This window comes from Oncorhynchus mykiss, chromosome 8, assembly GCF_057628025.1.
Source record: "Oncorhynchus mykiss isolate SJ-2025 chromosome 8, ASM5762802v1, whole genome shotgun sequence".
In the NCBI taxonomy this organism is placed as follows: Eukaryota; Metazoa; Chordata; class Actinopteri; order Salmoniformes; family Salmonidae; genus Oncorhynchus; species Oncorhynchus mykiss.
The window spans coordinates 55,835,057-55,863,056 of record NC_143029.1 but is presented as its reverse complement, the minus strand read 5'-3'; the positions used below and the strand labels follow the sequence as shown (position 1 = coordinate 55,863,056).

Genomic DNA, 28,000 nt, shown 5'->3' with positions numbered 1-28,000 from the left:
CCGTGGTGTTTTTCCAGACTGAAAAGATATTGCCTCAGAAAGTTCCTCTTCTGTAAGTTGGGCTTCACAGGTCTTTTTGGAAATTTGATCATTTTATATTATTTTGGGGGGGAGAATTCCTTACAGTTAACATCATGCCGTGGAAATGGAGACTGAAAAGAAAACATTTGGTGAATAATTTATGACTCCATAATTTAACTATTTCTGTAAATTCTAAGAGAGCATTTGTATGAAAAAAGGTTGTACATTTCAACATTTTCGGTCCAATTCGCTGTATTTTTGTGAGACACTACACGTGATTGTTCTTGAATAAGTACCTCCATTTCTTTTGGTTTTTCCTCTAACCTATTTTGTGCCTGTATAGTAGTTTCCATTACCATCTACCTGCACTGTCACTTTCCTTAATTAAACTAATCTCTTTTCACCTAAACTTATTGTTTTAATGATGAGTATTGTATTGAATGGCCTCTAAAAGTACATTTAAAAGTGTCCCATACAATAAGGGGATCTGCTGTACCTATGATGTGCAAAAAAAAGTCCATTATGAATTATTTTGTCTTCGTTAAGAACAAATTGCCATCCAATAGGCTGATTCAGTTTTAAATATCCCCGTTCGCGTGGAAATTCTGTAAGAGTTATATGGTGGTCCGATCGCATTCGGTCTCCTATTAACACTTTTTATTTTATGTTTTACTTTTGATGCCAGCAAGAATGAGACTAGGAAGTAATCAAGACGGCTAGCTTGATGAAGCCTCCATGTTTTTCTCACTAGGTCAGGGTTTTTTCAGCCTCCATATACCCACTATTTCTAATGTATCCATGATCTTTGTGATCTCCTTAAGTGCTCGAGGGTGATAGTTTGCAGTGTGATTTCCTTTACGATCCATTGAGGTACTTAAAACCGTATTATAATCTCCCACCATAATAATAGATTATTTCGTTGCTTATGAGCTCAAGAGATTATTATATATATTTATTTCTTCGTGGATCATCATTATTTGGCCCCCTTTGACCATGACAAAAGTATATTTCTCCCTCCCAGTCCTTTTTACACCCAACCTCATCTATATTTGTAGAATGAGTTTCCTGTAAACAATAGATATTATATTCTAAAAATGTATCTTTTTTTTTATGATCTGCTAAGCCATTACAATTATAACCGGCTATACTTACCATAATGACAACCAAGTTTCAATTATACTTACCACAACCAATGTTCATAAACTTACCATGATGATTAAGTGTCCTCATAGCCTCCAATTGTCCCAATATTCCACCCACTAACCCCCCCCCCCCCATATCTGTTGTCACTAAGACCATCATACCATCTTCCTGACTCATGACACACCTTTACATCCTAAGGCAAACCCTTGGCCACCAATTGGCGTAGGCCAGAGGGAAATATGGGCCGTCTCATGGTAACATAAATATCTCTGAGTGTGCTTAAGAGAACTAACCAAATAACATGGAAAACAGACCGAAAAAAAATTATAGAAATAACAGCAGTCTTATAAATGCATACTCATAATTTAGAAAGTCCCAGCAAGGCTATAAGCATGTCAGCCCAACCTGCTCAGTTCATTGGATTCAGTTGTTCGATAAAAATAAAATAAAAACAGATAAAGAACTGGTTTTGCTATTTATCTATGTCCATTAGACGCAAGACATATTTCATTTTGTCATTATATCCTGTTTTACTCAACAGGAAGATGACTACAAATAAAGATTGGTCTTAGGCATCACACTACCCATTGGTATTCCTTTCAAGTTTAACTAACAATCGAATGACAGACATGGAACGATAGCCAAGAATACACGCTGTACTGATAATCCAGAGGGAGTAAACCTGCAAAACCAACCCTCTTCACCCACACTTTGCTTTTAATTCCAGGGTCGTTGGTCTATCACCTCAGCTGTTTTACACCTAGGCCTATATCATTAGGCTCAAGAATATTACAGGTAGCATAATTAGCAGAGATGGAGAGAGAGAAGCAAAGACCAATGGAAGGGAATGAGGAGTATTAAGACTGTCCTCTTTCAGTGGGTCTCACCTTGAGCAGCAGCGCCACCACCTCAGTGTGCACGAGCCCCTGGACCGACTCGCCATTCACGTGGGTGATGAGGTCACCAGCTCTCAGCCCTGCCTCATGAGCCGGGGTGTCCTCCTCCACACACTACAGGAACACATGAATATGAGCCAATAAGAACGTAACCCTGACTGCTTTGGCATTTGCATTTATTATGGATCCCATTAGCTGCTGCCTCTTCCTGGGGTCCAGAAAAATGTATGCAGTTTATACAATTTTAACATTACATTCACAGATTTTACAACACACTGTGTGCCCTCAGGCCCCTACTACCACATTCCTACAGTACTAAATCCATGTGTCTAGTGCGTGTGTGTGTGCATGCATCTGTGCCTATGTTTGTGTTGCTTCACAGTCCTCTCTGTTCCATAATATGCTTTTTTATTTTACTGCTTGCTTCAGTTACTTGATGTGGAATAGAGTTACATAGAGCCATGACTACATGTAGTGCTGTGCACCTCCCATAGACTGTTCTGGACTTGGGGACTGTGAAGAGACCTCGTGGCATGTCTTGTGGGCTATGCATGGGTTTCCGAGCTGTGTGCCAGTTGTTCAGACAGATCGGTGCATTCAACATGTCAATACCTCTCAAAAAGTCACTCTCCTCCACTTTGAGCCAGGAGAGATTGACATGCATATTATTAATATTAGCTCTCTATGTACATCCAAGGGCAAGCCGTGCTGCCCTGTTCTGAGCCAACTGCAATTTTTCTAAGTCCTTTTTTGTGGCACCTGACCACACGAACAGTAGTCAAGGTGCCACAAAACTAGGGCCTGTAGAACCTGCCTTGTTGATAGTGTTGTCAAGGCAGAGCAGTGCTTTATTATGGACATACTTCTCATTCTTAGCTACTGTTGTATCAATATGTTTTGACCATGACAGTTTACAATACAGGGTTACTCCAAGCAGTTTAGTCATCTCAATTTCCACATTATTTATTACAATATTTAGTTGAGGTTTAGTGAATGATTTGCCCCAAATACTATGCTTTTAGAAATATTTCAGGGCCAACTTATTCCTTGCCACCCATTCTGACACTAAATGCAGCTCTTTGTGTTTCAGTCGCTGTAGTAGCTGACGTGTATAGTGTTGAGTCATCTGCATACATAGACACTCTGGCTTTACTGAACGTCAGTGGCATGTCGTTAGTAAAGATTGAACAAAAATCAAGGGGCCTAAACAGCTACCCTGGGGAATTCCTGATACTACCTGGATTATGTTTGATAGGCTTCCATTAAAGAACACCCTCTGTTCTGTTAGACAAGTAACTCTTTATCCACATTATAGCTGGGGGGGTAAAGCCATAACATGTTTTTCAAGCAGCAAACTATGATCGATAATGTCAAAAGCTACACTGAAGTCTAACAAGACGGCCCCCGCAATCATTTTGTCATCAATTTCGCTCAGCCAACCATCAGTCATTCGTGTAAGTGCTGTGCTTGTTGAGTGTCCTTCCCTATAAGTTTGCTGAAAGTCTGTTGTCAATTTGTTTACCGTGTAATAGCATTGAATCCGGTCCAACAATTTTTTTCCAGAAGTTTACTAAGGGTTTGTAACAAGCTGATTGGTCGACGATTTAAGCCAGTAAATGGGGCCTTACTATTCTTTGCTAGCGGAATGACTTTAGCTTCCTTCCAGGCCTAAGGGCACACACTTTCTAGTAGGCTTAAATCAAAGGATGTGGCAAATAGGAGCGGCAATATCCTCAGTAATTTTCCATCCAGATTGTCAGACCCCGGTGGCTTGTCATTGAAAAAAAAATTATATTAACACCTCTTCCACAATGATTTTACGGAATTCAAAAGTACAAGTCGTCTTTCATAATTTGGTCCGATATACTTGGCTGTGCAGCGTCAGCGTTTGTTGCTGTCATCCCTGAGTCTGCTTATCTTGCCAATGAGGCAGGTAGCCTAGTGGTTAAAGCATTGGACTAGTAACCGGAAAGTTTCAAGATGGAATCCCCGAGCTGACAAGGTTGAAATCTGTCGTTCTGCCTCAGTTAGCCCACTGTTGCTAGGCCGTCATTGAAAATAAAAACAAATTCTTAACTGACTTGCTTAGTTAAATAAAGGTTAAAAAAATGAAAAAGTAAGTAGTTGGCAATATCAGTGGGCTTTGATGAATGAGCCATCCGAGTCAATGAATGATGTAGCAGAGTTGGCTTTTTTCCCCCAAAATGTCATTTAAAAGTGCCCCAAAGCTTTTTACTATCATTAATCTTTGTTTCATAGTATAATTCTTTTTATTTAGTCACATGATTTCTTATTTTGCAGTACGTTTGCCAATCAGTTGAGCTGCCAGACTTACTTGCTATACCTTTGGCCTCGTCCTTTCAACCATACAATGTTTCAATTCCTCATCAATCCACAGGGATTTAAGAGTTTTTACAGGAATTTTATTAAATGGGTGCATGCTTATTAGTAACTGGAATAAGCAGTTTCATAAATGTGTGAAATGCAGTGACTGGTTGCTCCTCATTACAGACCAGACCAGCAAATATTTCTTTACATCAACATATTAATCACTACAAAACTTAATGTATGACACACTAACACTATACCCAGCCTTTGGAACTTTGGTTTTCCTCGATATGGCTATTATATTGTGATCACTACAGCCTATGGATTTGGATACTGCTTTAAAGCAAATTTATGCAGCATTAGTAAAGATGTGAACAATACATATTGATTTCATTCCTGTGCCGTTTGTAACTACCCTGGTAGGTCGACTGACAACTTGAACCAGGTTGCAGGCACTTTTTTGAGTGGGCAGCTTGATGAGCCAGTCAATATTTAAATCACCCAGAAAATATACTTCTCTTATCACATACATTATCAAGCATTTCACACATATTATCCTGATACTGACTGTTTGCACTTGGTCGATAGCAGCTTCCCACAAGAATAGGCTTTAGGTGAGGCTGTAGCCATTTTGCTTCAACAGTATTTAACATTAGATCGTCTAAGCTTTACTGGAGCGTGGTTCTTTATATAGACCGCAACACCATCCATGTCTTTTCGGTAGATGTTATAACCATGTATTGCTACCACTGTATCAAAAGGTATTATCTAAGTGCGTTTCAGAGATAGTCAGAACATGAATGTCATCCGTTGCAAGCAAGTTATTGACTTCATGGATCTTGTTTCTCAGGCTGCATATGTTAATACGAGCTGTTTTTAAATCACTTTTCTGGGTTGCTTGATTGTTTTTAACGCTTTACTGGGAAGCTTATCAGAAGTAGACTTGCTCATGTTATTTATATTAGAGCTGATAGTGCAGGGTGAGCGGCACAAAGTGGTCTTCCCAATAGGGCAAACCGCCTCAGTGCCAACAGTGGTGTAACTCCTGTTCATTGGCTCATGATTACTACATACAATATCTGTAGGATAAACAAAAGGTATACGGTGCAATTAGGGGCACATCAATTAAGTTAATTACAGTGCCTGGCAAAAGTATTCATCCCTCTTGGCGTTTTTCCTATTTTGTTGCATTACAACCTGTAATTTAAATGGATTATTATTTGGATTTCATGTAATTGACATACACAAAATAGTCCAGACTGGTGAGGCTTTTTTTTCAAAGGAACAGTGGTGCGTTAAGTATTCACCCCCTTTGCTATGACGCCCCTAAATAAGATATGGTGCGCCAAATTACCTTCAGAAGTCAGATAATTAGTTAAATAAAGGACCACTTTAAGCCATACATTCCAGAGCTGGGCTTTACGATAGTGGCCAGAAAAAAAGCCATTGCTTAAAGAAATAAAACAAACACGTTTGGTATTCGCCAAAAGGCATGTGGGAGACTCCCCAAACATATGGAAGGTACTCTGGTAAAATGACAAAAAAAAATAGCTTTTTGACCATCAAGAAAAACGCTATGTCTGGCGCAAACCCAACACCTCTCATCACCCCAAGAACACAATCCCCATAGTGAAGCATGGTGGGTGCAGCATCATGCTGTGGGGATCTTTTTCATCGGTAGGGACTGGGAAGAATTTTAGGAATGATGGATGGTGCTAAAAACAGGGAAATCCTTGAGGGAACCCTGTTTCAGTCTTCAAGAGATTTTACACTGGGACGGAGGTTCACCTTCCAGCAGGACAATGACCCTAAGCATACTGCGAAAGCAACACTCGAGTGGTTTAAGGGGAAACATTTAAATGTCTTGGAATGGCCTCGTGAAAGCAAAGACCTCAATCCAATTGAGAATCTGTGGTATGACTTAAAGATTACCGTACGCCAGCGGAACCCATTCAACTTGAAGGAGCTGGAGCAGTTTTGCCTTGAAGAATGGGCAAAAAATCCCAGTGGCTAGATGTGCCAAGCTTATAGAGGACATACCCCAAGAGACTTGCAGCTGTAGTTGCTGCAAACGGTGGCTCTACAAAGTATTGACATTAGGGAGGTGAATAGTAATGCATGCTCAAGTTCTGTTTTTTTGTCTAATTTCTTGTCTTACAAGAAAAAATATTTTGCATCTTCAAAGTGGTAGGCATGTTGTGTATATCAAATGATACAAACCCCCAAATATTCAATTTTATTTCCAGGTTGTAAGGCAAGATCATATGAAAAATGCCAAGGGGTGAATACTTTCGCAAGCCACTGTGCATTGTGTTTGCCAATGCCCCTTGGATCAGGTACATTTGATGCAGCATTATTTTATTTTATCTTTATTTAACTACGCAAGTCAGTTAAGAACAAATTCTTATTTATTTTCAATGATGGCCTAGGAACAGTGGGTTAACTGCCTGTTCAGGGACAGAAAGACAGATTTGTACCTTGTCAGCTCAGGGATTTGAACTTGCAACCTTTCGGTTACAAGTCCAACACTAACCACTAGGCTACCCTGCCGCCCCAATACTGACGACTCATTGTCACAATGGTAGGGATTAACTGAGTGGTCTTGGATCATTGAAAAGTCATTGTTTCAACGCAGCCTTGAAATACGTAACTAAATGTACAACAAGACAAAATAACATGTTGGCTTAAGTATAAACTGTAAGACTAAGATTGAATAGCCCGATTTCCCTGACCAAGATGGCCGTCCTGTAGTTAAGTTGCCGGGGTGCCAAAGACCATTCTAGTGTTCTATTTCATTCTGTGGTAGGGACACTTACCCAGACCATGTGGTGCACAGTGTAGACGTCGGAGTCACCCATGTAGACACGAATGGCTCGCAGGGCGAAGCCGAACCTCTTCCCAGAGCTGTGGATGACCACGGGGGGGCGCAGGCTACTGAGGGACAGGTCCCCTCGGCTGGGGGACGAGTCCCGGGACGAGGGGTTGGAGGACAGGGATGACTTGGGGCTGGCGGGGGCACCGTCCGCAGTGTCTGGGGGGTATGGAGAGGTATGCTAGGACTGAGGAATTTCTTGGGGAATTTATCAAAGTATAGTCTGTTTATGAAGCTGTAACAAGCATATCAAATCACACAGGCTTGCAGGGCATATATACAGTACAATACTAGGTGTGTTGTTGTTGCTAGCATTTTGCTAACCTAGAGACAGTGACTATATCGCAAATGAATGGCCCATATAAAAATGCTACTTTTAGTCATAGCTCTGGACAAAAGCAATTCACAGAAATAGAATTCTATGAAGCGACACATGCACCAGGAATAAGGTACCATTTGAGACCAGACACTCTCTTAATGATGTCAGAGTGGGCTAGTACACGATAGCTAGCTCCAGTTGGTTTACCAACCTGGGGTGATGATGAGGGACAGGCCAGAGACGGAGGCAGACTTGGGGACCATGCAGCCCGCTGGTGCCCTAGGCTTCTCGGGGGTGTCCAGCTGGTGCCCAAAGCGGCGGGACCCCCCGCGCCTGTAGGAGGGCCGCGTACCCGTGCTGTTACTACGAAGACGGATACGCCGCAAGTTGGACACTACACCATCTGAGAGAGAAAGAGGGGGGGGTGGTGGGGGTTAAGTCAATGTGCTGGCTGGAGTGTGCAATCTTGTCTTTTAGAAATGTAAGCACAGTAAAAATATCCTGTGTATACACACACACACACAAAATACCTGTGTGTATGTTTACTTTATGACAGTGTGTCTATGTCTCTAAGTATGCGTGTGTAGCCCTAAACACATTTGTGTGTAGTCTCAACTCACCCTCTTCCTCAGTTGAGATGGCGAAGCGTGGCATGGTGTCCAGGCTCTGGGTGCTGTTCATAACCAGCGGACTGGCACTCCTCTCTGACTGGGACGAACCGGAGGAGGCCCTGGGACGCAGGCTAGAGCACATGAGGGGAGGGGGACTGAATGGAAGGATACACTTAGAGAGGGGGCAGTTGCGATCTGGTTATGCTAAAATTGATGGAAGAATAAAACCTGCTGCCCACCAATTCATATTTAACTTTAAAATGTGCATGTTTTCAATAGTTATTTGGAGTTGAATACGATATCTCCCTTCTAACCATAGAAAAAGGCAAATAACGCTGTTTAGTGAATTTTGCCGCTGTTCCAACTAAAGCTAGACTACGCTCACAACTTCACACAAAACATAGTGTAGTCTGAGTGCTGTGTTATTATACCAAGGGCCTTCATCGCTCACCTTCCTCGGTGTCCCTCAGTCCTCCGGTCCCCGCTGGCCCCCTGTTTGTGTCCCTCTTCTGGGGATAGGAAACTCCTCCCCTCCCACCTCCCCACCTTCTCCTCACTGTGGCTGCGCTCTGACGACGACAGGCTATGATTGGATGGCGTGGAGGTGGACAGGTGCTCCGTGCTGCTGTACACCTGGGGGGCACAAAGAGGTCAGAGGTCAAAAAACAAGCATGACCTAATTAAAAATAATAATAATGCTTATTAACAAAAATCACACGTTATTTCAGTAGAGCTGTTTGAAGGGGAAGTCATTACAGTGAGACTTTTGCACGAAGTGAAGAGTTACTTTCCAGTTTACAAATATCTTTTGTATTTCGTCCCGACAAACTAAAACATGATGATTTTACAAGGGGCAGTGTTGCAAGGAGTATTCTTGAGTAAAATATTTCTTCGGCATACTCTAAATCTAAGCGATATGAACAAACATTGGGTCATATACCACCTTGCTAAAGCGATGTGCCACAGAGGAGAACTGCTTGAGCTCCAGGGACGTGTCTTCATCACAGGTCTCGTCATCATCATCTGAGCCCAGGTGACTGTACCGCTCAGATCGGGCTGGAGAGCAACACAGACATACATTACAGTAGTCAGTAGCCCACACACTCATCAAGCGCAGAGAAGGTTTATGTACACCGCCCTTATGACCAAGATTAGGCTGGGGGGGGGTAAGGATCATAGAGCCGTGTTTACAGGCAACTTCTACCTTCACGGTATTACACAACAACATTTAAATACTCCCAAATGAGAGTGGTAAAGGTCGCCACCTACTGTCAAAGTAGCTGGTGTCGTCCTCAGTCTCCAGTTGAGGGATAAACTCAGCTTTCTGTCGTAACAGTCCGTTCCAGTCCAGACCCACAAAGAACATGTGCATCTTGACCTCTGGTGTCCCCCCTGGGAGTACCATAGGGATAAATGATTTAAATCAAACCAAGTAATCAATATGGCCAATATAGTCAGACCCACATCACGTTAGGTGGTGCTTTTTTGATGAATCTCAGCAAACCATCTAATAAAAACAACAATCATAACATTGAAATACATTTCAGTGAAAAATACAATGATTTGTATGCATCCACGGTGACGTAGAAATGCTCTCGAAACATATTCCTAAATCTTATTTACAATAAACGTGACTCCAAAATGACAAATGAAGGAGGCAATAAAGAGGCCACCCACCAGTCCCGAGGCGGTCCAGAGGGCTTTGCCTCAGCAGCCTGGTGATCAGGTCCTGGGCATCAGCAGGCAGGGCGTCCTCCCCCTCAGGCCAGATGATGTCATCTGTGAAACACACACATTTCCTGAATACCATATCATCTGAATTACACACAATACAACATGAAAACATTTGACAATGATTCAAAACGGACTGGTAGGTGGGAACTGTGATATTGATAATGGGAACTTCATCTTGACATTGGTGACTAGATGTTTGAAAGACATCTGCCTATCCCAGAGTAAGAACAATTAGAGGGTGTGTTTGGATCAGTCTTTTTGCACCACGCAACAGAGGCAATCCATGGCAAAAGACAGGAGGTGCTTGTAGAGCCTATTCATTGAATTAACTTGACCAGTCAGAGCAATGTTAACCTAGCCTGGATAAACCAGAGCGAACGATTAAAAAACAACAGTAAACATAGCATTCAGTCTAATTTAACCGGGCTAACGTTTCCCCCATTCAGGAGATGACTCTCACCATTGACCACCTGTCCGAAGAGCTGTTCGGGTGTGTCTCCGAAGAAAGGTACGCAGCCCACCAGGAACTCATAGAGGATGATGCCCATAGCCCACCAGTCCACCGGCTTCCCATAGCCTTGCCTCAGGATCACCTCTGGAGCAATGTACTCCGGTGTACCACACACCTGGGACAGAGAACCGGAAGGGAGGATTTAAGAATGGACAAGAGAGAGAGTATAAGTCAGGTAGCTAAACCGAATGAGAAGGTATGAGACTGACAAGACAGTTGTAGAGGACATTAGAAACCAATTAAGACAAACATTTAGAGAAAGAGGACAGAGAAAAATGGAGAGCTCACCTGCTTGTCTATAAACTCCCTTGTGTCCTTTTCAATGTGTTCCTCATACAGGTTGGTGGTCATGTTCATCAGGCCAATCTTGGACAGACCAAAGTCAGTCAGCTTGATGTGGCCCATGGATGTGATCAGCAAACTACACAGGAAGAAAATGCATTAGAAAACAATAGTTTACAAAACGAACAAACAGAAGTTGATGCTGGATAGTGAACAACGCAGAACGAAGCCTTGGTGTAAAAATATATATTTTGTTAAAATCCAGAATGTATGTTATACACATGAACACAAAGTAGAATACACACTGCCATTAATGTATAATATGAGCAGGACACCTGGCTAGTCAGGTTCCAGACTCACTTGTCAGGTTTCAGGTCTCTGTGTACGATGCCGTAGTTGTGGAGGTACTCCAGTGCCAAGACAGTCTCTGCAAAGTACATCCTGGTCATGTCCACTGGCAGCGGGCCAATGTTTTTCAACAGGTTGGCACAGTCCCCACCTGAGGAGGTAGACGGCATGCCAACAGACTGTGTAAAAGGCTGGCAAGCAACGACCATGGGAACCTGATTTGATGTGTGCTGCCGAGACTTGAATTTGAACTGCAAGGCAGCAGAGTTACAGCTGCTATAACAGTTTGTGGTCTGACAATCATTTCAACTCATCTCCGCCTTGGGCTTCTTCGACACCCAAGAGTGAATTTGGAGTTCATTACGTTTAGAATATGTGGGTCGAGGGAGGGTAAGGTGGTGTTCTGACGTGCGGTCATGCTCCAGAACCATAAAGTAGTACCGTCTCTAAAACAATATGTAGCATCTGAGTGTGTAAAAATCAGTGTGTGTGTGTGACCGTGTGCATCTTGTATGTCATTCCAGTGGATCCTACCCTTCCATATACATTATGTCTGTGTGAGTCTGCAGAGGTGTACATCTACATTAAGAACCTACCTTCTACATACTCCATGACCATACAGAGGTGTCTGCGCGTCTCGAAGGAGCAGAACATGGAGACGACGAAGGGGTTCTCGGCGAAGGTCAGGATGTCCCGCTCCACAAATACCTGCTGGATCTGGTTCCTCAGCATCAGGTTCTGACGGTTGATCTTCTTCATGGCAAAACGCTGCCGGGTCTCCCTGTGCCTCACCAGGAACACGGCACTGCGGCCGTGGAAAAGGAGAGCGAAGGGCAGACCGAGAGAGGGAGAGAGAAAGAAAATGAGAAGAAAAAAAGTCAGTTACTTCCGTGCTTCTTATAACAGTCTTAAATGACTTCTGCACTGAAGTGAGAGTACGACCAGTAAGCATCAATCGTATTGCTTTTGCCATATTGTGTAGTGGAGATGAAAGAGGAAGCGGTCTTCTGTAAAACTATTAAAAAAGACACAGGCCCTTTTCAGAAACAGCCCCTGGTCACTTTTGGAGATCTGAGAGGATTGGACAAACAATGGTAAGCAATGCAGGGTGTACACTACACGACTTTCTAAATCCTAACGTCGCTGAGCCTCTCACATTAAAACAACTGTCTTTCCGGTCGTTTTTTTTTTTTTTTTTGTCTCGCCAACGTAGCAGTGCGCACACTCAACGATGTGGCACAGACGGCGTCAGACGCCACAAGATTCCTCACTTGAGCGTGAGGATTGTCAATACCGCGCGGTCTCGCGAAAAACAATCGAATCACATCATTAAATGCAGCTAGAACGAGCGGTGGCTCGAAGCGGCCTCAAAACGTTTTCAGTCAGACATTCACGCTCGCCATACAGAGTAAACGTTTCTAGCTAATATTTCTTATTGAATAACATTTGCTTGTGAACATCAGAGCTATAACGATTTGACACTTTGGCAAAAGGCAAGTGCAGACGCACACTAGTTATAGTCGTCGCTCCTGCGTCTACGCATTCTGGGAGATGCGAAACAATATCATCATCATTTCACTGGTGAGCTCTCATTGCTATTGCTGATCACCGTTCTCAAAACTTGTCGTTGCACATCTCACCCTACAAGAACATTGCGGACTTTGTGCCGATAAATCAAACGCGTTTGAAAATAAACATCGGGAAGTCCGGGACTGCTCAAAGACGGGATTGGTAGCCCTCAGATTGGGTCTCTGACCCGCTCACAATAAACGAGCGTCTGTGACGGCCGCATGCCTCAAGTAAGCAACGACATGGGTATTTTGTCTCCGATCTCAAAAACTTGTCTGGGATAGCTATATCAGGGCCAAAATCATAGTGTACACCCAGCTTAATATGGCGCATTTGGTCCACTGTCAACATATTTGAACAGGCATTTGGCCAGTTGGTCATAAACATTGCGTGGTATTTGTTGAAGAAATGTCATTCTGGCATTTTAGCCAACTGTATGGCAGCACACGCATTCAAGATATCCTCTTTCTGTTTCACTTCTGCGTTCTGCACACTCAGATTTCCTCAAAAAAAGACAGACCGCTACAAACGAAGGGCTCGTACTCACCCATAGGCCCCGTTACTGATGAGCTTGAGGGTGTCAAAGTCGCTCTCAACTGGTTTCCTGCGAGAAGGAGCGCAGGCTGCCCGGTTCTGAGACACAAAATTGAAGAACAAAGCAATTTCTCCTGAACACATTTGCCAGGTCCAAACGATTAAACATGCCGTGTATTTGCCAGAGTATGTGTTATATCATTTTTCTTTTAAAGAACTTTAACTGTCTTCTATGCATCTCATCTAAAGCCAAGCTAATTCTATAATGTGCACGTTCATGCTATAGGCCTACACAGTACACTACGCTAATACATAGCTTAGCGGAACTTATCCTGCAGTGAAAGTGTTTGGTTGCCTTACCTCCCCAGTGTCGTCAGAGTCTCTGCAGGCCGCTCCGTGACCAGGGCAGGTCTGCTCCAGATGGACCATGTCTACAGTACAACATTGGGAGTTAGAGAATGGTCAGGCACCAAACAAAAGGAAACAAGACTGAAACCTGTTAAGGTTACCTGGACAATGCGAAAAACTCCTTTACTGTAGCAAATGTTTTAAAACGTTTTATCGTGCATGCCCAGATGAATATGACCCATGCCATCCTCACAAAAGTCACCCTTCCGCAACTCTGTGCGATCACAAGTTGATCTATTGCACATTATATTCAGAGACAACATGGGAGAATCAAAAACAGGTAGCCACTTGGCTAGGTTTTAAAATAACCCTAAAGTGCTTCATATTAAAAGAGATGGGGGAAGAGGAAGCCCCACGGTACTGTACCTTCCAGAGGGTCCCTGGTGAGGCCCAGCTGGCTGATGATGTAGCGGGGGATGTCTGTCTTGATGACCTGGCCCACCTTGGCATGGTCCTCTGCTGCCTCCAGACGGTGCAAGAACTCCTCTGGGTTAAACTCCTATTGGTGGTGTAAAGACCATAGGAATATTGGCTGTTACGATTCACATTACATAGGTCGATGTACCCCAGGGTTTTTAGCGTTATAACCCTGTAACAAGCTAGTGAGTACACTTAGTGGCGGAGTACTTAAGTCTAGCGCTCAATGTACTTAACCTACGAAAAATCTATTAACATCAGAGGCTGGACAAAAACGCATCGTGGATGTTACGCATCATATTAGTTGTGTTGGTTAGCAATTGCTTTAGGAGCGCCACTTCCTGAAATGGGAGAGAAAAAAAAAAAAACTTTATGATTGTTGGAATCTTACCAGACACTCCAGTAGCCTGGCTGGCCTGGAGATAATGATGAGAATCTTCTTCACTAGCTTGATGATGACGGTCACTTCCTCACTGTCTGACCGCTCATACGCCTGATGACCATGACAAGAACAATACAGAACCTTATATGCCTGGTATATGCCATAGGCAGCAGGAATATCAATTCAAACTATATTTGTCACATGTAGACCTGACCATGAAACTTGCAAGCCCTTAACCAACAGTGGAGATCAAGAAAGAGTTAAGAAAATATTTACCAAATAAAAAGTGAAACAATTATTAAAAAGTAGCCTAGCGGTTAGAGCGTTGAGCCAATGGTCACTAGTTCGAATCCCTGAGAAGACAAGGTGAAAATCTGTCCCCTTGAGCAAGATACTTAACCCTAAATGCTCCAGGGTCACTGTTGATAATGTCTGACCCTGGCAGCACTATCAGGGTGTTGGGATATGCAACAAAAAAAAAAAACATAACAAATTGACACATGCGTATAATACAAACTTGTACATAAGCACCCAGCAAAACACAATAGGTTATTATGACACCACTGCGATACATTGGTATGGAACTCCATGAAGCGTTACAAAATAATCTGTTATAAATGTCAGTGGCTTAGTCTGTATAGTAACGATCATCAAATAGAACACTTACAGTATAACTCATTCTTTCATAATCAAATAACCAGACTGTTCTCGCTTAAAAAAAGGGTCAAGCTGCAATTGCTACATTCATTTATTTCTTGACTTATAAATTAACGATATATAGCCATCGATTCTCGAAGACTAACTTGTGAATGCCTCATGAGCTTAGTTCAACTGTTGCACCCCATCAGAAGCCAAAATCTAAGTTTGTAATTGTCTTTTCTTTAAATGATGTAATTGTAAACAAAACCACTGTATAGCGTCAAAACATATTGAAAACAATTGTGAGGTCATGGCAACCATAGCTCCGTTTATGAATTTTAAAGTGGTTACATTTCTCCAGTCCCATTCCTGATCTTCGTTATTGTTTGAACCGCAGATTGACCCTTTAAAGATTTGGGTCAACAAGACTGCTCCTTATTAGTAAAATCGGTTGGTAGTTGGCTTAGTATTCACCGTTTCAAGTTATTTCAAATGTGGCAGAAATAGCTCTGAATCATGTGTAAGGCATGAGACCGGCAATCATCTTTCTGAAAAATCTAAGTTACAAAGTTGTAGTCGATGCTTTGACAAATGGTGATTGTGATAGGGGATACTGAGGAGCCTGCAACACCGTCTAACGAGAAAGTACAACAACGTGTACGAACAATGACAGGGTTGCATAATACTGTAATTCCGTCTAGGATGCGACGCCTTTTTTTTTGAAGAGAGGGTACATCCTTGGTCTTGGGACAAAAACAAACCATAAGAGGACTGAATGAACTCTGATGCGTCCTATATTTGAAAAATTAATGACATACAAGGGAAAACTCTGCCAAAAAACTAACATAGCAGAAAATAAAAGCAAGCCATTGTATGGACAGCAATGATTATTAAGCATTGGTCCTATGGAAAGTTAGGCAATGAGCCCTACTTACGCAATTACATCTAAGACTGGAGAGATCCATTTGGCAGGCGCCAACTAATGGTCTAGAATCAAAGCACAGCGAGAACCTACAGTATCAAATGACCAATTCCAAGCTATTGTTCTCAATACACAGGAGGCTTTAAAAAAGTGTAAATCAATAACCAGGATTCGAGGCAACTTTTTAATGTGCATAAAGTACATACATTTGGAAAGTATTCAGAACCCTTGACTTTTTGTTACGTGAGTCTTATTCAAAAATGTGATTTTTTAAAAACCCATCTACACAAAATAGCCCATAATGACATTGTGAACAGGTTCAGAAATGTTGTTTGCAAATGTATTAAAAACTTTTTAAAAAGAAATAACTTCGTTAAATACGTATTGGAGTCCACCTGTCATAAATTCAATTGATTGGACATGATTTGGAAAGGCACACACCTGTCTATCTAAAAGGTCCCACGGTTGCTGGTATTTTGGCCCATTCCTCCATGCAGATCTCCTCTAGAGCAGTGCTGTTTTGGTGGCTGTTGCTGGGCAACACAGACTTTCAACTCCCTCCAGATCTCAACCCCATAGAAAATCTTTGGAAACTGGCTAGTCCACTCCAGGACCTTGAAATGCTTCTTACGAAGCCACTCCTTCGTTGCCCGGGCGGTGTGTTTGGGATCATTGCCATGCTGAAAGACCCAGCCACGTTTCATCTTCAATGCCCTTGCTGATGGAAGGAGGTTTTCACTCAATCTCACGATACATGGCCCCATTCATTCTTTCCTTTACACGTATCAGTCGTCCTGGTCCCTTTGCAGAAAAACATCCCAAAGCATGATGTTTCCACCCCCATGCTTCACAGTAGGTATGGTGTTCTTTGGATGCAACTCAGCATTCTTTGTCCTCCAAAACACGACGAGTTTTACCAAAAAGTTATATTTTGGTTTCATCTGACCATATGACATTCTCCCAATCTTCTTCTGGATCATCCAAATGCTCTCTAGCAAACTTCAGACGGGCCTGGACATGTACTGGCTTAAGCAGGGGGACACGTCTGGCACTGCAGGATTTGAGGCCCTAACGGCGTAGTGTGTTACTGATGGTAGGCTTTGTTACTTTGGTTCCAGCTCTCTGCAGGTCATTCACTAGGTCCCCCCGTGTGGTTCTGGGATTTTTGCTCACTGTTCTTGTGATCATTTTGACCCCACGGGGTGAGATCTTGCGTGGAGCTCCAGATCGAGGGAGATTATCAGTGGTCTTGTATGTCTTCCATTTCCTAATAATTGCTCCCACAGTTGATTTCTTCAAACCAAGCTGCTTACCTATTGCAGATTCAGTCTTCCCAGCCTGGTGCAGGTCTACAATTTTGTTTCTGGTGTCCTTTGACAGCTCTTTGGTCTTGGCCATAGTGGAGTTTGGAGTGTGACTGTTTGAGGTTGTGGACAGGTGTCTTTTATACTGATAACAAGTTCAAACAGGTGCCATTAATACAGGTAACGAGTGGAGGACAGAGGAGCCTCTTAAAGAAGTTACAGGTCTGTGGGAGCCAGAAATCTTGCTTGTTTGTAGGTGACCAAATACTTATTTTCCACCATAATTTGCAAATAAATTCATTAAAAATCCTACAATGTGATTTTCTGGATTTTTTTTCTCATTTTGTCTGTCATAGTTGAAGTGTACCTATGATGAAAATTACAGGCCTCATCTTTTTAAGTGGGAGAACTTGCACAATTGGTGGCTGACTAAATAGTTTTGCCCCACTGTACACCTTGGCCAAATATATTTAAACTGAGTTTAACAATTCCTGACATTTAATCCTAGTAAAAACTCCCTGTCCTAGGTCAGTTAGGATCACCACTTTATTTTAAGAAAGTGAAATGTCAGAATAATAGTAGATGATTCATTTCAGCTTTTATTTCTTTCATCACATTCCCAGTGGGTCAGAAGTTTACATACACTCAATTAGTATTTGGTAGCATTGCCTTTAAATAGTTTAACTTGGTTCAAATGTTTCGGGTAGCTTTCCACAAGCTTCCCACAATAAGTTGGGTGAATTTTGGCCTATTCCTCCTGACCGAGCTGGTGTAACTGAGTCAGGTTTGTAGGCCTCCTTGCTCGCACATGCTTTTTCAGTTATGCCCACACATTTTCTATAGGATTGAGGTCAGGGCTTTGTAATGGCCACTCCAATACCCTGACTTTGCTGTCAAGCCATTTTGCCACATCTTTGGAAGTATGCTTTTGGAAGACCCATTTGCAACAAAGCTTTAACTTCCTGACTGATGGCTTGATGTTTCAAAATGTTTCAATATATCCACAATTTTCCTCCATGATGGCATCTATTTTGTGAAGTGCGCCAGTCCCTCCTGCAACAAAGCACCCCCACAACATGATGCTGCCACCCGCGTGATTTACGGTCCGGATGGTGTTTGGCTTGCAAGCCTCCCCCTTTTCCTCCAAACATAACGATGGTCATGGCCAAACAGTTCCATTTTTGTTTCATCAGACCAAAGGATATTTCTCCAAAAAGTAAAATCTTTGTTCCCATGTGCAGTTGCAAACCGTAGTCTGGCTTGTTTATTGCCGTTTTGGAGCAGTGGCTTCTACCTTGCTGAGCGGCCTTTCAGGTTGTGTCGATATTGGACTCGTTTTACTGTGGATATACTTTTGTACCCGTTTCCTCCAGCATCTTCACAAGGTCCTTTGCTGTTGTTCTGGGATTGATTTGCACTTTTCGCACCAAAGTACGTTCATCTGTAGAAGACAGAACGCGTCTCCTTCCTGAGAGGTATGACGGCTGCGTGGTCCCATGGTGTTTATACTTGCGTACTATTGTTTGTACAGATGAACGTGGTACCTTCAGGCATTTGGAAATTGCTCCCAAGGATGATCCAGACTTGGAGGTCTACAATTTTTGTTCTGATGTCTTGGCTGATTTCTTTTGATTTTCCCATGATGTCAAGCAAAGAGGCACTGAGTTTGAAGGTAGGCCTTGAAATACATCCACAGGCACAGTCAACTTAGTGTATGTAAACTGAGCCTGAGTCCCATAGGCTAAACATATCCTCCATGCAACTGAATGTTGAAAGAACAGGCATTGAAGTTAATTTCTTAAAACGTGCATATCCCCAAAAAAAAGGTACCCGTTTCATGGAACAGCCCGCATACTACGTCAGAGTTAACTGACTCATTCAGGAGAAAGCCAATAGAAATGAGAGCCGCTCTTCAGACCACAGCAATTTGACAGTGCTAAAAAGCTCCATCCCCGAATACACTCATGTTAATCTATTTCTATGAGAGAGCCTACCTGATGCAGACATATTGCATTAGACTTTTGCCAAGTCGTTCTGGAGAGAACCTCACCTCATGCAGTAGTTTCTCCAGTTTCTCCTGCAGCTCCATGAAGTAGCGAGAGGTGACCTGCCCCATCTGGGACTTGTCCAGGCAGTCTCTGGCCAGCTCCACTAGCTGGTGCTGAATGAAGCCCAACACGCCGTCAGCCAGAGGCAGGGTGCTGTCTGGGGAGCAGTCGGCGAGGACGTCCAGCAGACGCCCCTCCATCTGAGCTGTGGCCTGGAGATCACAGCAACTGTTACGATCAACTTTAAAGTGTGCACCATAAACAACAACGCACATCATAGACGATTGAAAGAGAAGATCGTAAAAATGGCAAATAAAAAGCAGTTAAAAGCTACATATAAAAAAGTGGACGATGAAGGTATTTTGTGAGGAGGATGAATCTATTGATGTGCTAGGGGGGGTTAGTCAGAAAATAATAATACCTACCTTGGGAAAGCGCTCTTTGTAAACGTGATTCATCATTACAATCTCATTATCAAAGCTGCCGCATGTCCGACCAGGGCTGGAGGAAGAAGACATTTAATAAAACATTTTTACATTAAATTTAAAAAATTAAACTCAATTTCTTCATTATAGGACGATTATAAACTGACTAGTAGTTCAACGGGAAGCAGAGAAAACACATCAAACGTATCAAATGACACTTATGACAACATTGCTGTCTTGGCTTGGACTCGATTACATGGGTGTCCAGAAGTGTGGGACTCACAGCACCAACCTAACATCAACATACTGTGTTTAAAATGGCACGTTTCTATGTTTTGAGGTAAAAAAAGATAACGATACACGTGTTCCCAATGACATCAACCAAATCAGTAGACAATGCCTACTCCCATTTGATCAAAAATCACAACGCACACTGGTGTCATTAGAAACACTTATATTCCATCCAGGCTGTATCAAAACAAGCTGTGATTGGGAGTCCCATAGGGCAGCGCACTTTCATTGTAAATAAGAATTTGTTCTTAACTGAATTGCCTAGTTCAATTTTTAAAAAAAGGTTAAAAACATGTACTATTCTACTTTACTACTACACATAGAAACGCACCATTTTCATACAGTGCATTCATAAAGTATTCAGACCACTTCCCTTTTTCTAAATACATAAAAATCCTTAATCTACACACAGTAACCCATAATGATCATGCGAAAACAGGTTTAGACATTTTGGATGAAAAAAAAAAAGTAACTTATTTACTTAAGTATTTAGACACTATGATATGAGATTCAAAATTGAGCTCATGTGCATCCTGTTTCCATTGATCATCCTTGAGATGTTTCTACAACTTGATTGTAGTCCACCTGTGGTAAATTCAATTGATTGGACATGATTTGGAAAGGCACACACCTGTCTATATAAAAAGGTCCCACAGTTGACAGTGCATGTCAGAGCAAAAACCAAGCCACGAGGTCGAAGGAATTGTCCGTATAGCTCCAAGACAGGATTGTGTCGAGGCACAGATCTGGGGAAGGGTACCAAAAAATGTCTGCAAGCATTGAAGGTCCCCAATAATACAGGGGCCGCCATCATTCTTAGAAATGGAAGAAGTTTGGAACCACCAAGACTCTACCTAGAGCTAGCCACCTGGCTAAACTGAGCAATCAGGGGAGAATAGCCTTTTGTCAGGGAGGTGACCAATGGGAGGTGACCCAATGGGCATTCTGACAGAGCTCTAGAGTTCCTCTGTGGAGATGGGAGAACCTTTCAGAAGGACAACCATCTCTGCAGCACTCCACCAAACAGGCCTCTATGGCAGAGGCTATCTGGAAGCCACTCTTCAGTAAAAAGGCACATGACAACTTGCTTAGAGTTTGCCAAAAGGCACCTAAAGTCTCTCAGACCATGAGAAACAAGATTCTCTGGTCTGACTAAACCAAGATTGAACTCTTTGGCCTGAATGCCAAGCAACACGTCTGGAGGAAACCTGGCACCATCCCAGGGTGAAGCATGGTTGTGGTAGCATCATGTTGTGGGGATGTTTTTGCAGCAGCAGGGACTGGGAGACTAGAGATCCTTGATGAAAACCTGCTCCAGAGCACTCAGGACATCATACTGGGGCTAAGGTACACCTAACAGGACAACAACCACAAGCACACAGCCAAGACAACACAGGAGTGGCTTTGGGACAAGTCTCTGAATGTCCTTGAGAGGCCCAGCCAGAGCCTGGACCTGAACCCGTTGGAACATCTCTGGAGAGATTTAAAAATAGCTGTGCGGCGACACATCCCATCAAACCTGACAGAGCTTGAGAGGATCTGCAGAGAAGAATGGGAGAAACTCCCAAAATATAAGGTGTGCCAAGCTCGTAGAGTCATACCCAAGAAGACTCGAGGCTGTAATCGCTGGCAAAGGTGCTTAACTCAGTAGTTTATTGAAGGGTCTGAATACTTATATAAATGCGATTTTGTTTTTCTATTTTTTATAAATTTGCTAAAACTTGGAAAAACCTTTTTTGCTTTGTCATTATGGGGGGTATTGAGTAGATTGTTTTTTAACTCAATTTCATTCATTTTAGAATAAGACTATAATGTAACAATGTGGAAAAAGTCAAGGGGTCTGAATAGTTTCCGAAGGCGCTGTATGTTGATGTGGTGCTGGAGATGATGAATATGGAGTAGAGTTTTCCCTTTAATAAACCAAGACCGTCGCATCAGTTAAAAATAGTAAGGTTGTGGGGATCCATAACCGTTAAAAATAAACATTTGTCCAGAACACCATTTCAGAATTGCAGCTGACTGACACGTTTTGCTTTTTCAAAATCAAACTTTGTCACATGCGCCGAATACAACAAGTGCAGACTTTACTGTGAAACGCTTACTTACAAGCCCTCAACCAACAGTGCAGTTGAAGAAGAGTTAAGAAAATATTTACCAAGTCGACTAAAATGTAAAGTAACAACGAGGCTATATACAGGGGGGCACCAGTACCGAGTCAGTGTGTGGGGATACAGGTTAGTTGAGGTAATTTGTACATGTAGGTGGGGGTGAAGTGACCATGTATAGATAATAAAACACGAGTAGCAGCAGTGTACAAAAAGGGCTGGGGGGGGGGTCAAACGTTTTTGTAAATTGATGCAGGCAGAAACTTGTGACTACATCCAGCCATCCAATCTCAGTCGTCAATAGCTTTATGCATAGCAGATGCAAAAGCCTTCACCCCTGTGCATAGACACGAACCTAAACCTATGTGGAAGAATTGAGAGTGAGAAGCAAGTCACTAAGCAAATCATGACAATCTCAGTAACCCAGAAGTAAAATGATGTTGCGAAAGTCTGTCTTTTCTTGTTTTACGTCTTGGGGAGAATGCCGTGAACAATTGTGATGACCTTTTTGCAAAGGAAAGAAGCAAAGTCTCCTCCCTTGCAAACAGAAACTCTCAGCCAATCCCCTCCCTTCACTATATTTCACACGTGTTTATCATGGCCAAAAGCACATCGTTTTCATACATTTTTTACGATACAGCCAATTTTGACTTTGTGGCTGTGGAATCTAGTGGAAACCATTTATCATCCACACATGGGTTTGAAAATCACTGCACCAGTATAAGCACCGCCTTTGCTCAATCTTGAGTCGTCCAAATAAATAACAAAAACCCCAAACCAGAAACGACTGCTGCTCGTAATCACATAATTCTATGTGAGCCTTGACAGGATCTCGCCGTTTCGTCAGTCCACGAGAGATTAATCATAACATCCATTTTCCAGTATGTTTTCCCTCAGTAAAAAACGAAGGCTTATCGAAAAAGTGGATATCTATTTGCAAGGGCTGGGAATTGCCAGGGACCTCACAATACAATATTATAGCAATACTGATGTAAAGTATTGCGATTTCTCATGATTCTAGATCACACGCACAACTTTGGCCGACGTATCAAATTGCGTGGGGAATGTGGCATTTGGAGAGGGTTGGCACCTTGGGAAGACGTCAGTGAGACAGAATAGAGTTGTGATGTCTGGTCAACGTACAGTATAAACAATGTAGAACTTAGAATGTTGGAATTCTACATACATCTGCAAGACATCTTGAACAAACGCCGTCTAAACTGCATCTTCTCATTGAATCCTGTAGACATCGTGTCTACGTTGGGCAGATGTGTGCTATCTGGGAACATATTGCTCACTGCATGTCTGCTGCCACTCACATTTGCATACCACCACCACAGATGATGCAATCTCTATTGCACTCCACACTGCCCTTTCCCACCAGGACAAAAGGACCACCTACGTGAGAATGCTGTTCATTGACTACAGCTCGGCGTTCAACACCATAGTGCCCTCAAAGCGCATCCCTAAGCTAAGGACCCTGGGACTAAACACCTCCCTCTGCAACTTGGATCCTGGACTTCCTGACGGGCCACCCCCAGGGGGTACGGGTAGGTAACAACATCTGCCATGCTGATTCTCAACACGGGGCCCCCTCAGGGGTGCGTGCTTAGTCCCCAGTCCCCTCCTGTACCCCCTGTTCACTCATGACTGCACGGCCAGGCATGACTCAAACACCATCATTAAGTTTGCCGATAACAAAGTTGAGACCTCCCTATTGGCTGAGGTCAGAGACGCTACAGAGGGTAGTGCATACAGCCCAATACATCACTGGGGTCAAGCCCCAAGTCATAAGACTGCTGAAAAGCTAATCAAATGGCTACCCAGACTAGTTTGGTTGACGGCTCCCCCAATTTTATTTTTGACATATTACCACATTGACTAGGTACCCCCTGTATATAGCCTCATTGTTACTCTTTTATTTAGTAAATATGTTCTTAACACTTTCTTAAAACTGCATTGTTGGTTAAGGGCTTGTAGCAAGCATTTCACAGTAAGGTCTACACCAGTTGTATTCGGCGCATGGGACAAATAAAATTAGATTTGCAGAGAAACAAGCGAAAGCATGAGAAAATGAGTCATGAAAATAAAAGTGCAGAAAACATGTGGCTAACTATTTAAAAATACGTTGTCGAGCAAGCTATAGGATGAACAATGCCAGAGTTTTGGCACAGGTACAGCCGGACTAGCGCAAGCTCACGGTACCTCGCAAAAAAAACACAAATTCCTATCATTTACAGTATTAAATAACATATGAGAGAACAATACTTTCGGTGAACAAATGTTTCATTTTGTAGTGATAATAAACGTTGGTAGCAACGTGAAAATCGTAGCTCAACTCCACTACAAAACCAACAATGCAATGCTCTCTTTAGGCTGGCTGGCGAGCTAGCAAGCAGACGTAGCTACACACAACAATACCAAAGTCAACATCAGCATGTGAAGTAGCTAGTTACATGATGAAGGGCTCATTCGAGAGAAGACAACCTTCTGCGTTATGACATTGGACAGTACTGGAATTTTAAATGCATGATAGACGTTTTCGATCTGAAAGTAGCATTCCTATTCATTTCCAGTGCAGTTTATCGCAACGCTACATCATACCAGATGGATTTCTGGCTGCTTGAACGGCAATGGCTCAGATACAAATGAAAACATCAAATGAGAGATGCACAAAAACAATATAACATTCAAAATAGGTGACTCTAAGTAAGCATTTCACGGCAAAGTATACACCCGTTGTATTTGGCGCATGGGACCAATACAATTTTATTTGGAAACTTTCTTTTAACACTTCAACTGTTGTGCAGATTCATAAATGCATTAGGAACATCTGAAAAACGTTTAACTGGGGGGGGGGGGGCGAAGGGTTCCTTTAAATGTGTTGGTGGTCTGATTGGTGGCGTGCCTACCTAAGACTTCGGGAGCGGAGCCTCACAAGGGATGAGGGCTGCCCTTCCTCGTCCGCCAAACTCTCGGTGCTCCGGAAGTGTTTAAACAGGAAATTAAGCTCATCTGCCGTGGGCTGGAAGGGCAGCTGGTGCAAGAGCTCCTGGGAGGAGGAGGAGGACTGGGGGAGGAGAGCGAGAAAGAAGGAGAGAAAGATCGAGTAAAAGAAGGAAAGGAAAGAAAGAGGTGTGAACAAGACAGCTCAGTATGCGTTTCGACAGTTGTTTTGTTTTCTCATAAGATGGGGCCCCGAGGCCTTGATACACCAACAACCAACAATATGTGTACATGCAATCAAAGCAACGCCCTTTGTGAACTCATTATTTGAGTTGATTTTTTTTTTAAAGTGCTGAAAAAAGTTCAGGTGAACTCAGCGCTGAAGATAAATGAGATTTGGCTGAAAAGAATTCCCTTTCCATAAGCAAGCTATAACATCGCCGTGCCACGTATTATAAGGCAATGCATAATGCTTAGCTTAGTAGCTGAATTGTCTTGGATGTTTCTATAGAGCCAACTAAATGTCTACGCTAAATTGGATGTTGTGGGACTGCCAATGACATCCTGCATCCAGTTTGGTCTTCAAAAAGGATTCCGTGAGCTTTCAGTGTGTCACCAGAACCAGCATTTGTTTCCACAGTAGCCCGAGGCACAGATGACTGTGTGTATTTTCATTTAAAACCAAAAATGCGCAACACGCAGACAGTGGAATTTATTAGCGTCCAAAAGCTTGTGTTTCCCTGAAGGAGGATCATCTGACCTTTTCTCAGAGGAGGGAACCGGAGCACTACATAATGAGTTAACTGACACCGGGCAGTGAATGGGGTATTGTGTGGGAGGGGAGGGACTGACCTCACTGCCTAAGCCATGCATTTAGCCATAGAATCACAGCCCAGACATAGCGGCCTGAATAGAATGGGCCTCGTTTGTCCGCCGGCTGGGGTGTCTTTCGACAACTCCAAAAGAAGAAAACAATGCCACAAGACCTAGAGACAGACACAGCTGACATATTTAGTTGCCCTCGGTTTAACTTCCTGTATACAGTGCAGTACGAGGAAATGTGCTACGTCATCCGGTACTTGTCTGGCTGGTGATGTACTGTTTTTCCACAGGTCTAGGGTTTATTGTTAACCTGGGTTTAACCAATAGGTGACAAATTATCTTAGGCTGGGGGGGGATATATAGCTAGGGGGAAAAAAGGGTTCCGACACACTGAAATGGTGCTGGGAGACAAGGCTAATCCAAAACTAGTCAAGAAAAAACTATTTAGTAACTGAAATAAAATAAGAAACCTGTTTGGAAAAACAAACTATAATATTGGACTCCAAAACAAATTAAAATAAAAACCTATTTAAGAAAAAAAAAAGGTTGAGGTTTTCAAGCTTTTTGGAGGATTTACTGAATGTGGTTGGTGAGTGCAACCAGGAAATGGCCTCAAGCTTCTCACACCTAGCTTGTGCATCACTATCATCAGGTATCTAACTTGATTCTTCTTACATGTACCATTAAAATTCTAAAGGATTTAGATTGATATAAACATGGATGAGGTACCTTCCACCATATGTTTTTAACTTGTCTCAGCACTCTTCCTAGTAAATCTAAGACACATTGAGATTGACTTTATAAATTGTAATAATACATTGACTAAGAGACACTTTTTATATATATCTCTCTAAAAACGGAATAAAAACTAGCAAATCAGGTCTGAAAACTAAAAATAAAATGATTTGCTAATTTTAGAAAACAAATGGGAATAAAAACAAATATAAAAATACCAAACTATAACAACCTTACAGAAATAACGTTAAGCAGTGCAAAGCAAACCAACAATGCCCCGAGCAACTGAAACAATAAGTGAGGATTTCACTTCAAATGAGGTTATTTTGGGCTTTTAATCATGGGGGTTAATGAATAAATCATTGTACAAAAACGACAAAGTAGTCATTTTCCTAAGTTCCACTCTACCATATCTCCCTCAAGCCAAAACACTGACAAAAAGCTTAAGACGGAGGAGGGCTTCATCAGTATTACTGTTCTCCCGTCAGGTGACTCATGAGTCCTGCTCTTACGGCTGTCCCACAGCTGGTTTACATTAATTCACAGATGTGCTGAAAAGGCAGTGTCCCCTATAAACAGCTGAGTGTCCAACAGACAATATAGAGATGAACATTAAACCCATTCTGTGGTGAACCATTACAGTCACGTCAAGGCCAGGAGACTTAAACCCTGGAACAAGGCACACACAGAATATCCCAGACAAGCGCCTAAAACAGAATATGCAACCCAAGCCCCAAAAGGACAGAGAATATCCCAGACGAGTGCCTCATCTTCTCTGGTTCCTGTTTCGCGGTCTTCTACTGTATAAAATGTCTTACCTGGACTTACTTTCTATTATTATCCCTAAAATACTGAATTTAACAGCCACACGTTCTATGGGTTTACTGTACAAGGTGGTGTTGCTAGATAGACATTTGATTGACAGCTATATTGGAGTACTGACGACAAGCTCCAACAAATGTTTAAAAAAATAAATACATGTAAACACTCCCTTGCTGGTCTTCGAAGAAGAAGGGCTTAAATATTTAAATGAGGAAGAGAGGGACCACTTACAGACACTGAGGAGCTGGGGGGGTTGGTGCCATAGCCAGACGAGGGGACGGAGGCCACAGACCATCTCCGCCCATCCGCTCTGGAAAGACATGGCGCTTGTGAGCGTTTCAATCTTACACTCTCAAGAGGATGTTAATCACGAAGCACTACCAAAAGTTGTTTAACATGTTTAAATGAAGTATCATCATCAGAAGGGGGAGGGGGAAGGAGACATGTGTTCCTACCTTTCAGTGCGGGCCAGGTGACTGGTTCATCACATTATGACAGACAGAGAGACAGACAAAAACAAACAGTCAGTCAAGTGAGACGGTGAAGCAGTCAGAAGCTCAGACTGG

General features: G+C 42.6%; 1 protein-coding gene across 5 annotated transcripts in view; it reads right to left on the bottom strand.

The window, feature by feature from the left end:
• LOC110530128 (microtubule-associated serine/threonine-protein kinase 3) overlaps positions 1 to 28,000 on the bottom strand; it is a 51,973-nt gene that overhangs the window by 7,861 nt on the left and 16,112 nt on the right. For 3 of the 5 annotated variants that reach the window (XM_036985683.2, XM_090182006.1, XM_036985682.2), the window contains 21 exons: positions 27,890 to 27,910; positions 27,666 to 27,744; positions 25,022 to 25,179; positions 19,714 to 19,789; positions 19,291 to 19,500; positions 14,385 to 14,486; positions 13,943 to 14,075; positions 13,529 to 13,599; positions 13,182 to 13,267; positions 11,662 to 11,870; positions 11,078 to 11,216; positions 10,724 to 10,856; positions 10,385 to 10,550; positions 9,868 to 9,969; positions 9,460 to 9,582; positions 9,134 to 9,246; positions 8,642 to 8,823; positions 8,200 to 8,345; positions 7,791 to 7,982; positions 7,205 to 7,419; positions 2,052 to 2,174 (listed from right to left, as the gene is read on the bottom strand). In XM_036985683.2, coding sequence (XP_036841578.2) covers positions 2,052 to 2,174; positions 7,205 to 7,419; positions 7,791 to 7,982; positions 8,200 to 8,345; positions 8,642 to 8,823; positions 9,134 to 9,246; positions 9,460 to 9,582; positions 9,868 to 9,969; positions 10,385 to 10,550; positions 10,724 to 10,856; positions 11,078 to 11,216; positions 11,662 to 11,870; positions 13,182 to 13,267; positions 13,529 to 13,599; positions 13,943 to 14,075; positions 14,385 to 14,486; positions 19,291 to 19,500; positions 19,714 to 19,789; positions 25,022 to 25,179; positions 27,666 to 27,744; positions 27,890 to 27,910 — 2,779 coding nt within the window. The remainder of the gene's footprint in view (positions 1 to 2,051; positions 2,175 to 7,204; positions 7,420 to 7,790; positions 7,983 to 8,199; positions 8,346 to 8,641; positions 8,824 to 9,133; positions 9,247 to 9,459; positions 9,583 to 9,867; positions 9,970 to 10,384; positions 10,551 to 10,723; positions 10,857 to 11,077; positions 11,217 to 11,661; positions 11,871 to 13,181; positions 13,268 to 13,528; positions 13,600 to 13,942; positions 14,076 to 14,384; positions 14,487 to 19,290; positions 19,501 to 19,713; positions 19,790 to 25,021; positions 25,180 to 27,665; positions 27,745 to 27,889; positions 27,911 to 28,000) is intronic. The other 2 variants (XM_090182005.1, XM_036985684.2) reach the window with 1 other exon arrangement.